The following is a 15,396-nucleotide window of genomic DNA, read 5'->3' on the forward strand; positions in this document are numbered from 1 at the left end:
TAGATGTCTCTTCAATTATGTAGTTTAATTCAGTTTTAGTACCTGGTATGCCAAACACAGATGATATGCCTTCCATAATGGTCTTGTGGATACTGGGTTGAGAGAGGACAAATCCAAGTGTCCAAAACACAATCTTTAAAAAAAAACATATCAAAAGATACAACTTTATTTCAAAGTCAGCAAAAGTGCACTCAGTATCAGGCTCAAGCATTCAAAAGAAACAATGAGAATGTTTAAATTAAACTCAAAAGCACATTAGTAAAGAGCATCTTTGAAAACAGCTAGATTCTATGAATAAAAGATATTATTTAGCTCTATGAGGTTTGATTTATAATTTTATTCTCACTATAGTTTCACTATATTATTTAGATTAATATACCTTCACTAAAAATTCAAAAAGTGATATTTTTTTACTAATATACAATATAAAATATCACATAGGCATACAGTAAATATTTAGAAACAAGAATTATGCCACTTAAGAATGTTAATCCAAATCTAAAACAAAAATAGTTTTCAAGATTTAATTTCCTTGAAATGCAAATGAATTTTTAAATTATATATTCTGCAAATGAAACACGGCAATTTTAGATAAGTTGTAGAAACTACACCTAAAATCTCATAAACCAAATTATGAGAGTACTCAATAACAAAAACAGGTTTTTTTCATGCCCTGTTGAACATAATAAGGTGTTCAGAGTCCACAGGGTGTTACTGAACTCAGTGTGCTTGCACGTTCTCCCTCTACACCGAAGTAAAGTACTTCTGATCTTTCCTTATTGTAGTATTATAAAATAAATAAATAAATTAGCTTTCCTTTAACTCAGGTAAATGTTTTTACTTCTCTTTTTAGATTTCACAATAAAGGAAACCTATATAAAATCATTAAAAGAAGCTTGAATTTTGCTTTCTTTTCTTTCCTTGGTGAGTGAACATGTATTGTGAAAGAAATTTCATCTGGGAAAACTATCCCTAATATGACACAGACCACACTTCCTTGTTTAAGTCTTGTCCCTTCTGCGAAGTAACTTTTGGTACCAATACTCCCCTCTGTGGTCAAAAGAGGAAAAGCAATTGTGTGAAGGGATTGCTTCAGCACAGCCAAGCTCAGTACTGCTTTAGTGTCTCCCTCTCTGACATGAGCAGACGGTGAGGGGATAATTTTGATAAACCCAAGCCACTACAGTCAGAGACCCGCTTTCTGCAGCATTTTCCATTTCAATTAAATTTTCCATTTAATTGAAAGCATTACCCTAGAGATCATCTCGTATATTTTTACAGTATAAGTAAGATGCTCAGAGAGCTCCCCAATTCAGTCCCTTTCTACTATTTTCTATAAATGGAAGTACTGAATTACTGTAATTAATCATTAACGACTCCACATGCAATTTCCCTCATTTAAAGAGTCAGAGATCACGTTGCGGGGAAAATCTTAGTGATCGTACATAGATTTTCAGTTATGCAAAAGAGGGGTCTAAAGTTTTATGTGCTTAATTAGTTTTAGAGATTCACTAAATTTGGGTAATACTTTTTTTTAAGACTTTATTTATTTATCTTTAGAGGGGAAGGGAAGGAGAGAAGGAGAGAAATATCAATGTCTGGTTGCCTCTCATGAGTCCCCTTCTGGGAACTGGCCTACAACCCAGGCACGTGCCCTGACCAGGAATCGAACCGAGATTGTGTGGTTCTCAGGCCCGCGCTCAATCTACTGAGCTACACCAGCCAGGGCTGGTGTATACTACAGGATTACCCAGGGCTGGGTAATACTTATTTTTATAACAAACACAAGGAATCTGACTAAACTATAATTAGCTGCACAATGGTGCTAGTTATCATTTTAATGCTTTTTAAAAACAGATTTTGCTTCTAAAATCTTTACTTTCTACTTTAGAAAAAAAATTACATTTTTTAAAAAGAAAAGGCATGTAAAAGAGAGTAAAAAGTAAGATGTTTATAAGCAATACTGAATCAACAAACAAGAAGTGACCTTGACATCTTTGTGAACCCATATGTGGGAAAGGACTTAGAAAGTGCTCCCATAAATACCAATTAACATTGGCCCAGCTGGTTAAGTCTGTGGTGAAGGCTGGTAAAAAGGGGAAGGGCCACATGGCTCACTGAACTTCAGAAGCAGCTGGTAGGTACCATGCCCTTCCATTGTTTGAGAGAGGCAAGAACCAAGGTGAGAGGAGACAGAGAGAAAAGCTCTGCCTTGCTGTGTCGTAGAAGGGTGCATTGAGTGTGTTCCTCAGCATTACTTATTCATTCAGAGAAAAGATTTAACAAACACTGATGGAGTCTCTATAACGTATTAGAGAGTCTTTGACTCTCTAATATATAACTCAAGTCTGTGCAAGACATAATTCCTGCCCAAAGAACTTCCGCATCCAGTTGAGGGCATGAGATAAAAAAAGAGCCAAGTAGAGAGGAACTGGGTGGCACAGACGACAAATGCCATGGGAGCTGAGGGTGGGGACAGTGGGGACGGCGGGACATGAAGGCCCCCAGTGAAGGTGTTTAGGAAAAGCTTCGGGGAAGCAGATAAAAGAGGGAAAATGGTCAGTTTTGAGATTAGATGCAAAAATGTTCTTAAAAAGTTCATTTGGCAATCAGAAATTTCTTGGAACTTGGAAGTGGTGTTAACATAGAAACAATTTTACAAATCATGGCCACTCTCTGGGGCCAGTCCACCCAAGTTCACCGAGGTGGTAACGGAGCCTCCCCGAGGCCTGCACCAAGCCTCTCTGAAGCTTGAACTCTGAGTGCCGTGGGCCTTGAGGCAGAGCACAGAGGAAGAAAGCTACAAGTATGATGTGGGTACCAAGAAATGTCAGCCCCACCACCTACACTTTCAGCAGCATCCTGGGCAGTGATGGGAGGTCACAGAAACCGGGTCAGCGGTGACCGCTCCTACCCTGTAGTGGTCAAGTTCTGGAAGCCGGGGCAGTTGATTACAAGTGGTCCATGGGAAACAATGACTGACTGAAATGATGGCTTTGATTTTATAAGAGAAGAAAGCTAACCTTTACTGAGCACCTATTTTGTGCCATGGACTGTTAGCCACTTTCCATCTGTTCCCAGTATAATCCTTCCCACTATCCTTTGAGGTAGATATCGTTAACCCTATGTCATAGATGAGGACTCTGAGGCTCAGAGAGGTTAAACAATTGGCTCACTGTCACCCAGCACTGGGATTTGGCTATGGACTTGACCTAAAGCCTCTCCAGTGTCACTGCTCACCCACCAGCTGCCTCTTGGAAGTGCCAGCAAGTCAGCAAGATGGAACTTTGACCAGTCATCAGACACTTCCTTTCTGAAATTAACGATTTAAATCCTTTCAGAGCAGTGCCAGGAACAAATTCCAAAGAACTGACTTCCCCTGCGTCGGATCAATGGGGCTTTGTGTCCCTTTCTTCTGGGGGACCTTTCTAACGGGACCTTGAAAATGAATCCTGTGACAGGAGTGCCTGTTCTATTGCTGCTTCGGGAGTCGTTCTGAGGTTTGCTTTTTAATTTCGCCATTGCTCAATCAGTTCTCAAGAAAATTATGTAAGGAAAGATCAGAGATTAATATTAGTGGGACATAAAAAGGGGGAAAGGATTGATTAAACTATTCTGTATATTCTAGTAGTTGATATACACTTGGGCAGAGAGGCTGGAATTTCTATTTCTGCTCTTTACCCCATAAGTCTTAAATCAGGTTAAAGGAAACTTGAATATTAGTATTTAGAAAGCTTTTAACAACCCTGACCTGCATAAGAGACAAGAGATATAAATAATACTAACACATCTTACTCCTCTTTGTTAGAAGGAAAAAATGCTCAAGTTTATCATTAGAGATGACTTGAACATTCCTGTTAAGTAGAAAACAAATCTATGAAAAAGGCCACCCTTTAGTCTCTCGGATACTGTAAGTGTATCTCAGGTCAACGCGAAATCCTCCTGACACAGGAGACTGGTGCGCATTGAACATGAAGTGGCAGACAAATCTCAAGGCTTTAATCTAGTTCATGACAGTTTTTAAAAAAAGTTACAAAGTCTCCAGTCTCTTTAGAAGTACTGTGAGTTCCAGTGTCACCAGCTGCATTCATGGGGAAGCTTACAGGATGGAGATGTCAGGTTACAGACAGACAGCTACAGACAGGTTACAAACAGAATGGGGCACAGAGGGGAAGCGACAGGGGAAGACAAAGAGCTCCTGTGCACCAGGTAGGTACCCAACAACCTCGCAGGGAGATGAGAGTCACTGTGAATAAGTGCCCACCACCTAGGATCTTACCAGGAGTTTCCTTCTCCCCTTTTCACCGATAAGGAAATGGAGGCTCAGAGTTTCGATTACCTTCGTGAGATTCTACAGCTGTGACTGGGACATCTGGACTCAAGTCCAATTCTCTCTGAAACTATGCATTGACTTACTCTCCCCCCTAATAAAAGGTAGGGGTCCAGCCTTACTCATCTCTGCAGCACCAACACCAGGCACACTGCCTGCCAGAGAAAGTGCTCTGTGAGCAAGTGTTGTCACGACTGACCCCAGCGTGCAAACCGCTCCCTTCGCCTGTGACATTTCAGACACAGGATCACTGCAGATCTCTGCTTTGCCTCCTCTGTGATCTTATCAGATTTCATTGGATATTGTTTTCTTTTTCTATCTCACAAACAACTCCATTACAGTCTTTTCTCCCCGTAAGAAGTAAAAAAAAGAAAAGGGGAGGTGGAATTGAAAGTGCACAGACAGAAATGTAACCCTTACCTCACTGATATACTTACAGGGACAGCATTGGACAAAGAAGCCCAAAGGAGTAGAAGCCCATAATTTGGACTTTGTTCATTTGTTTCTGTCTCTATGACATCCAGCAAAGCCTGCATTAGTGTCTGTTTAAAAGAAATAAATATTGTCAAACCACAGCTATGTGACAGAGAACGATGTTCACAAACAAAAAGATCATACATTTTTCTTTAGTCCAGTAGATATCATTTCTGCTATTTCCAGGTTTACAGTTTGAGCATGCTAAGGGACTCATACTTACTCCGTCTACATTAATTAAGAGTAGGGATTCCAGAGCTCAACTCCCTCACTATAATTGCTTCAAAATCTGCCTTAGTTTTTTTTTTAGACTTTGTGTTTGGGTTCACAATAAGATTGAGAGGAAGGTGCAGAGTTTCCCCTATCACCCTTATCCCACACACGCGCAGCCTTCCCCATCGTCAGCCTCACTCAGCAGTGGACTACGTTCTTCACCAAGAAGGCCTTACATCACTCTTGGTGGTGTACACTCTATGGGCTCGGACAGAGCTGTAATGACATACATCTGTCATTACGACCATTCACATGCTGAAAGGTACCTTGGTTACTTTCAAGTTCTGACACTCATGAATGAATTTGCTATGTGCACGCTCTTGCTATGTCCCAAAATTTGGTAGGTTGTGTTTTCATTTTCATTTCTTTGAAAATACTTTTAATTTCTCCTAAAATTTCTTCTTTGACCCATGAGTAATTTAGAAGTGTACTGTTTAATCTCCACATGTTTTGGTATTTTCTATCTGTTACTGATTTCTAGTTTAGTTACACTCTGTTCTGAAAGTAAGTATTATAGGACTATTTTTTTCAAATTTATTAGAGTGTGTTTTATGGCCTAGAATGAATAGACAGAGCACAGAGGATTTTTAGGACAGTGAAAATACTCTATATGAATTGCTTAGAAGGAAATTTATAGCATTGAAATAATAGAAATGGATATAATAGAATGGATACAACATAATAGAAATGGATATTATACCATGGATATAATAGAAAAGAAGAAAGTTCTAAAATCATTTAGAGAAATAAATTAAACCCAAAGTAGGCAGAAGAAAGAAAAAATCAAGCAGAAATCAATGAAACTGAAAACAGAAAATCAATAGAGAAAGTCAATGAAATCAAAAGCTGGTTCTTTAAAAAGATCAATAAATCAACAAGCCTCCAGCTAGGCTCAGAGAGAGGGGAAAAAGAGAAACAATAGAAATTACTAATATCAGAAATGAAAGAGGGGACATCATTATAGAACCCATGAAAATTAAAAAGATAATAAAGGAATACTTTCAACTTCTTGCCCACAAACGTGATAATCTAGATGAAATGGACACTTCCTTGAAAGTCACAATCTGCCAAAACTCTCACGAGAAGAAACAGATGATCTAATTAGGCCCATTGCTATTAAAGAAATTGAATCCCTAATTAATAATTTTCCAAAACTGAAAGCACCAGGCCTAGATGGGTTCACTGGTAAATTCTACGAAACATTTAAAAATGAAACTATACCAATTCTCTACAATCTCCCTCAGAGGATAGAAATGGAGGGAGTACTTCCTAACTCATTCTATGAGGCTGGCATTACCCTAATACCAAAACTGGACAAAGGCATTATAAAAAAAATACAGACCAATATCTCTCATAAACATAGATGCAAAGATCCTCAACAAAATATCGGGTATTTGCCTGTTGGTCTCTCCAATGCAGGGGCAGGGGTTTGCCCTATATCTTCCCTCTCCTATGGGCCCAAGAAGAGTAGTTGATTATTTAGTCCGTTCAGATTTGTACTCATTGTTAGAATAAAATGGCGATTTCCAAGATTCTTACACGTGGAACTAGAACTTGGCTTAGTTTTTTAAGAACTGGGTAACCTTGAACAAGTTACTTTAAGTTCCTTTTGTCCCAGTTTCCTCATCTATAAAATAAGATTGTTGTGAGAATGAAATGGTAATTAATGGTAACTTTTTTAAGTTACCATTTGACAAATGTTACTTAAAAAAATAAATAAACCTCTACTCTTAGGAAAAGAAACACAGATCTCTGAAGCATTCAGGAGAAAACGCTGCCCCCATCCGCCATGCAGATCCTTGAGCTGCACACCATGGGAGAGAAAGCGGCCCAGCCAGTGAATCATAAATACTGTAATTCTCTAAAACCATGCAGAAACCTGGCTTTTAATAACTTGAATGGTGCCAGGTCAGATTACGGCCTCATCGAAGTTTACCTACTATAGTTAGTTACTCCTGGGCCATCACACAAATACCATAAAGGTATTTTCTTCATTGAAAGGTTTCCCCAGATTTGCCTATGCCTGATCCCTACCATGAGGAAGAAATTCAGACACTATAACATCTTTATTAAGTTACCTGTGCACTTAGAATCTTAAATAACTCAGGTTTAAGTGATAGAAATTAACGGTGGCTAAGGTCTGGTCACTGACTGCTAAGGTAAGTACCGTTTTAGGTACTTTACAAGTACTTAATCCATTCTAGTCTCACCCCTCTTCAAGAAGGAAATACTATTATCTTCACCATTTTATATTTGAGGAAACTGAAGTACAATTAATCCAGGAAACTGTGCCAAGGACATATCTCTGGTAGACAGCAGGGCTGGGATTCAGACCTTGTGAACCTGGCACTGGGCTCCCTCCACTGGCCGAGGGAGGCACAGTCTCAACTCTTGACTCAACTCTCGGGCATGAGGGGCTAAGAGAACTGCATTGTACCATGACTCAGCAGTTCTGCTCCAGACACTGCAACACAGAAAATAACTACTAAATCACTACCAAAAATATATACGTAATGAGAGACCGCTGCTCTTACTTACTAAGGCACGTAATGTTTAAAAGTGATTAACCACTCTAATCCCCAGCTTTCTGGTTTTAATAATCCCCAGTTTTCTGGGTATAAAACTTGTTGTGAAAAATGAAGGAGTAATTAATTTGTGAAATGTGTCACACTATGCCTTGCTCAGAGTAAGAAACCCATAAATATTAGCAGTGCCTTATGGTTACTGTATTTTATAATAACAAATTAGCAGAACTGAAAATAGTTTAAGTATAAATTTCATTTAAAGTTGGTTTTTATCATACTTACAATGGAAACTGTTATAACACAAAGTTTATATCTCTTGAAAAATCCTACAGGTGTATTTCATTCTTTTGATACGCTATTCTGTGAATGGAAATACTTCTTTAATATGTATCTAGACTCACATGGAAGAAATCACCGCATTTGATATTCATGATGTGACGAATGGGTGTATAATATTAAAAAACAAAAACTTCTTTCAGTCTTTGGCTTAAGTAGGCCATTGAAATCTACTTATGCAGAATACAGCAGAATCTTTTATTTCTTCTTAGCCCACATTTTTTTAATGTGGGTATCAAAACAGAAAACTTGTGGAGGGAAACAGAAGCAAAACATACAAAAATGAAGTTAAACTGCCCATGAACGTTGACACTGAACTCTGTCCCAAAGTCTTAAACACTGAACGACCTCAGCAAAGTTCAAAATTTGTCTTGATTCATAGAAGGTGTTGGAGCAGCAACGATTTAAAAGTCCAGTTTCTTCAGAGTAAGAAAACAGGAGTTTTAGCTGAGGCATTCAAACCCCTGTTGCTGGGTCTATAGATTCTGCATCTGAGTGCAGCTTTTACACACACATGGTCTTACCCCTAAACCCTGGAAAACAAAGCAAACAAAATGTTTGTCTGGGTCTGTTTGTGAAACATAGTTTGCTAACACAGCCCCTTCCAGTATAGCTTCCTATCCCCTTGATTCGGAAGGGAGATGCCTGAACATTCAAGCATTCCTCTGTTTCCTAAGGCTGTCTTCCACTCCAGTATTAGGCAGAGCTGTTTGTGGTAACGTTGGCTCTACTGACTAAAAACAAACAAAACCTTTTTGATGTGATCTTTAAATACGAGAAGATCTGAGATGTTGTTGTTGTTTTTTTAAATGATAACAACAGTGATAAATTTTCAGGTAGTCCTTACTATGTCCTAAGTGCTTTACAAACACAGCTCATTTAATCCCCACGACTCTGAGGTAGGTGACCAAGCCAAGGACAAGAGATTAGGTTTCATATCCAAAGTCCTACAGCCGAGGACAAGATTTGGGGCCAGGCATTCAGAGCAAATGAATCTCAGTGCCTGAGGATGGGTCTGAAGAATCAGGCCATTCTCAACAGCTTTCAGAGATTCTAGTGAGCAGCCAGGGCTGAGGACCATTCACTAGCAAGCATTGGAACCACCCAGAAAGCTTACTGAACCACACATGGCTAGGCGCCACCCCAGTTTCTGACTGCATGGTTTCCAGGTGATGGCGTAATTATCACCTGGAGACTACACTTAAAGAACCACAGATCTAGGACAGTTAAAACACTGATTCCTAGTGACTAGCTTTAAAATTATACCATACAACCCCCCTGCATTTGAAGAGAGAAACAACCAGTGGCACCAAGAACGAGAAACTGTGGCTCTGGCTGCTGTGGCTCAGTGGACTGAGTGCCAGCCTGTGAACCAAAGGGTTGCTGGTTGGATTCCCAGTCAGGGCATATGCCTGGGTTGCAGGCCACATCTCTAATAGGAGGCAACCCTCTCTCTCGCCTTCTCTTCCCATCCCTCTAAAGATAAAAAAAAAAACAATAAAAATTTAAAAAGAACAAAAAACCGGTACATTTACACAATGGAATACTATGCAGCAGAAAGGAGCTCCTACCCTTCAAGACAGCATGGGTGGAACTGGAGAGCATTATGTTAAGTGAAATAAGTCAGGCGGTGAATGACAAATACTATATGATCTCACCTATAAGTGGAACCTAATCAACAAAACAAATAAGCAAGCAATATAGACCCAGAGACACTGAAATAAAGAGAAAACTGACAATGATCAGAAGGAAGGAGGGAGGGGATACAGGGGAAGAAGGGCAAGGGTCAAGTCCAGGAAGATGTATAAAAGACCCATGGACAAGGACAATGGGGTGGGGGAGGAAGACTGAATGTGGGAGAGGGGGGTGAGTAGGGCAGGGGAGAGCAATGGGGGAAAAATGGGGACAACTGCAATAGAACAACAATTAAAATAAATTTTGAAAAAAGAACAAAATCCATTTTGTACAGCTTTATTCTCCTTGCTTACTTTGCCATACGTAACTCCTACCTGTTACTGTTGACATAGACAACTGTATAATATGTGAATAAATAAAGAATCTCGGAATTTTGTTTTGTTCTGTGGACTGTAGACTCAGGTGTTTTTTCTATAGAACAGAATTAATACCTACCTCACTACTGCAAGTCTAAAAATAAAACAATGTATGTAAATATGCCTGACACCAATGCTTGGCACAAAAATGGTATCTAATCTCCTGATTGGTAGCAAAAATGTATATTTAGCAATCATAGTTAGATAATGTCCTCATCTTATGTATTTTAGGGAAAAAAGGTATACTTACCATGGAATTATCTTTTTCAGATTTGTATGTTTTTATAGCTGGAATGTTTTTCTCAAAAAATGCTAGAAGCCACCTTTTGGATTTTGACCAGTTTCTAGGTGAGAAAAAAACAATATGTGTATAAATTCACTTCAGGAGTAACAAATCACACAATGAAGTGGGGGATGTCTATGGAATTAGAATTATTTCTCCAAACTTTTCATCTTCAGCTAGAATTTCATGAGAGGGCTGCCCTCAGACTTATTATTCCACAAGAAAAACTGAGAGGGGGCAATTTTAGTGTCTTTTACAAACAAATGTTTGAGCTCCTGTATGACTGACATTGAAGAAGAAAACAGGACCCAGAATCTGCTTGGCCTACTTTTACTCGGCTGTTGTCACTTAAAACTGGCCCAGGGACCCAACGCTGGATTACGCCAGGCATAGTGAACTAGCTATAATGTTTTTAAGCTTTTCTGACCAACAATCATTGCATACCAACTGCCAAGAAATAAAAAAACCACAAGTTACTTTGCATTCATGCCATTTTATCCACAATTATCTGGGCCCACCAAGAGAAATGCACTTGGCCGCACCTACTTTTGCCTCAGAGAGAATGGCAACAATGGGCAACAATGTCTGGTTCGGAGGCTAGCCACACTTGACAATTTAACAAAGGCCAACACTGCAGCAATGACTGACAGCTAAGTAAGTAAAGGAATTTATTTTGAGGCCTTTATCTTACTTACAGCTTCTGTAAGTAAGATAAAAGGCCTCAAAATAAGTTCTTCATTCCATTCTAATATTCATATTCATATTCTCTCTCTCTCTCATTTTTGCTCCTGAAAATTTTAAAGCAAAAAAAGGAAAGCATGTGTATGTCTTCTGTTACTCCTTCAAAAACAAACTGGTCATAGAATGTAGTTCTCTCTGTTCCACTTAAACTGCTGTTATATCTACTTAGAACAAAGAAATGAGAGACCTATGAGTTGCTGGGAGGCGTCTGGTCAATGAATTAATTATAGGAAACAACTTCTACCTTAGAAGACATTCTGGCATCTGGGACCCATGCTCAAAGCCTTCATCATAAACTTGAAAATGCTGGTGGAACTCCATGATTTTCCTCTTGTTTGTGGGAAACAAACCTTTTTTAAAGAGGATATTCACACTGACTGGATAAAGGAGATGCCTATAAATAGAGAAACATAAAACATCAGACCCAGTGACCAAAAGAGAAGAAAAAAATATGGATACAAAACAGAGAATTATTTAATAGCTACAGATAAGGAATAGATATAGTACATGACAGATTTCTTGGGTGGGGAGAGAAAGTCACTTTTAAGAGATTTTAATATTTGCCTATAATTGTCAAGATGATTTAGGGGTAACTGAAATTGTACTCTTATGTATCTGAAGATTTAAAATGGTTTCTAAGCAAGCATTCTCAGATCCTGACAAATGTGAGATGCACAAAAGTAAATCGGTTCAATGCAATTTCAATAAGCATTTATTTAGCAAATAATAACTAAGATACAGTCCATGCCCTTAGATAGCAGCAAAAAATAACCAAAGGATCAAAGGTAATATTACTCACCAAATTTCCTGATGTCTCACGGGATCCTACAAATGGGAACTATAGCATATGGAAAAAAGTATAGCTCTGGATGGTGTGGCTTAGTGGACTGAGCACAGGCCTGCGAACCAAAGGGTTACTGGTTCGATTCCCAGTCAGGGCACATGCCTGGGTTGCAGGCCAGGGCCCCAGTTGGGGACATGTGAGGGGCAACCACACACTAATATTTCTCTCCTTCTCTTTCTCCTTTCCTTTCCTTCTTTATAAACAAATAAATAACATCTAAAAAGTTATTTGTTAAAAAAAAGAAATATAGTATACATCATGAAGTTGTACCATAAGTGAATAAAGTGATTACTGTGGCATACCTAAGTAAAAGAATATCAATGGTTGCTAATATGTGCTAGCTTGGTGATACTAAGTACTGTTTATTTCAATTTTATTTACTTTCTCCAAAAATGCAAAGATATCTGAGAATTTGCTGTTTTGTTGCAGATACGGGGCAAGCCAAAAGTTTAGTTAGTTGGTTGTCTTTGTTGCTTCTTTTTCCCTTTCTAAACTGCTAACAAAACATTAAATGTTCTGTTTTACGAATGTGAACTGTTCAATCCTGCATTCAGCACCCCAGAATGCCACTGAGATGGAGAAGTACCTGAGGCAGCCTCAAGTCCTCACACCTCCGTATGCAGGTAGAGAATTTCTGTCATGGTTCCCATGCCCAGACCTTACCTTTGCCAGAAAGCTTCAGAACGTGGCTGGCGTGCTGCCTGGCTACCCACTGCCCCTTCCTAACTCCCTGGTCTCTCAGCACCTCCCCTCTTCCAGTCTAAGTGAGGCCCACACAGACTTTGCCTCAGTCAGCTTTTCATGTCTCACAAACATCTCCTGGACCCTCATCATCTACTTGATGACTCTATCCTCTCCCTTGTCTTCTCAATGTTCACTTGTTACAATAATCACAAACTGGACTGTGTTTTTTTAATCAAAATTCTGATGGATGCATGGCAATTCCAAGAGGTAAACCCATAGAGCACACACAATTGTATGGAATGACTAATGAGAAATTACTGTAAATGTATTAAAATGTGTTGACTTATGTGCTCTCCATAAAATCAGAATGCTAAACTGAAATGTGGCCATTAATTACCATTTAGAGTATTAACATAATTTCTTAATTGCCTAGTCAGCTGGACTTCATTAATCCACCAGATAACTTCTTAAGTCTGATGTATGGACTTCGAATTGTTTTATTCCAAAGAACAAGATGAAATAATACCAATTCATCTTACCTTACTAAGATGTTCAGGTCCCTCGAACCACAAGTGCCTAAGTTCCTGAGTTGTTCATGTAATTCTTCAGTTAGTTGTTCAGTGAGTTGACATAGATTGAAAGTCCCCATTTTCCCTTTCATCAGGACATAAAGTTTTTCATGCAGTGCTAAAAAGATATTCTTTGGAATTGATGCTATAAACAAGAAAACTATTTTTAAAAGAAGCAACAACTCCTTAAAACAGTCAATATAACTCTACTATTATTTGATCAGTATTGAATACAGCCCAAGTTCAACAAATACATAAAGTAACCTCCTACATATAAAACCAGGTAAAGATTCAACTTACATTGTGAGACAGTAAAAGTGTGCAAGGTAATTCACTTTAAGGGATAATCTGTTAGGAGGTGATTAAAAGGGCCTCTGGAAAACACAGTTCTAGTGACTTTATTTTCATGCTAAAATGTTGCATCAGCTTTCTACCACCTTTCTGGTTCTCTTCTGGTTCTAGCCCCTTCCCCCTCCAAGTCTATATTGAAAACACACATCCTTTTATATATCCCAGCATTTTCATGAGCTGTTCTATCTGCTCAGAACATTCTCTACTTAGCCAACCTCACCCCCACCCCCATATTTCCAAAGCCTACATTTCTTCTGCTAATTTCTATTCTGTCAAGCATCTTCTTGAATATTTCTTCCCCCAGCAGTCCTTTCCTAACCCCATGAATTGCTTTGGTACCACTATTCCCTTTACATTAGCATGATTCTTCTATAATACACACTTCTGGTTGAGTTGAGGTAGTGAGAACATGACTGAGTGTTTTTTTAAAAATATATTTTATTGATTGTCATTACAGTTGTCCTATTCCCCCCTTCATTCCTCTCCACCCAGCACACCCCTCCCCCACCATTCCCCTCATTTAGTTTATGTCCATGTGTCACAAGTTCTTTAGATTCTATATTTCCCATACTATTATTGCCCTCTCCCCTATCTATTTTCTACCTTCCATCTAATGCTACTTATTTTCTGTACCTTCTCCCCCCTTCTCCTCCTCCCACTCCCCTGTTGCTAACCCTCCATGTGATCTCCATTTCTACGGTTCCACTCCTGATCTGGCTGTCCTCTTAGTTTGCTTTTGTTTCAGGTGTGGTTGTTAATAACTGTGAGTTTGCTGTCCTTTCACTGTTCATATTTTTTATCTTCTTTTTCTTAGATAAGTCCCTTTAACATTTCATATACTAAGGGCTTGGTGATGATGAACTCCTATGAATTTGATCTTATCTGAGAAGCACTTTATCTGCCCTTCCATTCTAAATGAAAGCTTTGCTGGATAGAGCAATCTTGGATGGAGGTCTTTGGATTTCATGACTTGGAATACTTCTTTCCAGCCCCTTCTTGCCTATAAGGTCTCTTTTGAGAAATCAGCTGACAGTCTTCTGGGAACTCCTTTGTAGGTGACTGTCCCCTTATCTCTTGCTGCTTCTAGGATTCTCTCCTTCATTTTAATCTTGGCTAAGGTAATTATGATGTGCCTTGGTGTGTTCCTTCTTGGGTGCAACTTCTTTGGGACTCTCTGAGCTTCCTGGATTTCCCGGAAGTCTATTTCCTTTCCTAGACTGGGGAAGTTCTCCTTTATTATTTGTTCAGATAAGTTTTCCACTTGTCACTCTTCCCGTTCCCCTTCTGGTACTCCTATAACTTGGATGTTGGAATGTTTAAAGATGTCCGGGAGGTTCCTAAACCTCTCCTCATTTTTTTTTGAATTCTTGTTTCTTCCTTTTCTGTTTGGTTGTTTCTTTCTTCCTTCTGGTCCACTCCATTGATTTTAGTCCCAGTTTCCCTTCCATCACTATTGGTTTCCTGTGCATTTCCCTTCATTTCAGTCAGTTTAGCCTTCATATGTTCCTCTAATTTGTGACTAAAATCAACCAGTTCTGTGAGCATCCTGATCACCAGTGTTTTGAACTGTGCATCTGAAAAGTTGGCTATCTCTTGGTCGCTTAGAATTATTGGCTCTGGGGCTTTGAGTTGTTCTTGAGCCATAATGTTTTGATCTGTTCACACCTGTTACGTATGAGGGGTGGACGCTTAGGTGTTGACGAGGGTGGGGCAACCCAGGCTACTGGGTTGTGACGCTGTATGTGGGGGCAGGGTCAGAGAGGGGCAATGGCGGTCCCCTCTGCTGTTTCCCCACAAGCCACTGGGTCTGTCTCACTGCTTGCTCCTTCACCTGGTTTATCTGCATGCAAATGTGTGACCGTGGTCAGCCAGCTGTCTTTCGCCCTCACTGGGTCCACCCGTTGCCACCCCATGCCTGGGATCTGCTAACCTCCT

General features: G+C 39.4%; 1 protein-coding gene across 3 annotated transcripts in view; it reads right to left on the minus strand.

The window, feature by feature from the left end:
• Positions 1–15,396, minus strand: part of CYP39A1 (cytochrome P450 family 39 subfamily A member 1) — a 78,662-nt gene that overhangs the window by 52,821 nt on the left and 10,445 nt on the right. For 2 of the 3 annotated variants that reach the window (XM_037054260.1, XM_037054252.1), the window contains exons 3-7: positions 13,081–13,255; positions 11,258–11,407; positions 10,240–10,333; positions 4,768–4,872; positions 43–133 (exon numbers count right to left, since the gene is read on the minus strand). In XM_037054260.1, coding sequence (XP_036910155.1) covers positions 43–133; positions 4,768–4,872; positions 10,240–10,333; positions 11,258–11,407; positions 13,081–13,255 — 615 coding nt within the window. Of the gene's footprint in view, positions 1–42; positions 134–4,750; positions 4,873–10,239; positions 10,334–11,257; positions 11,408–13,080; positions 13,256–15,396 lie in introns of all 3 variants that reach the window. The other variant, XM_037054269.1, reaches the window with a different exon arrangement.

This window comes from Sturnira hondurensis, unplaced genomic scaffold (genome assembly GCF_014824575.4).
Source record: "Sturnira hondurensis isolate 20B ecotype Veracruz unplaced genomic scaffold, ASM1482457v3 Scaffold0000880, whole genome shotgun sequence".
Taxonomy (NCBI): domain Eukaryota; kingdom Metazoa; phylum Chordata; class Mammalia; order Chiroptera; family Phyllostomidae; genus Sturnira; species Sturnira hondurensis.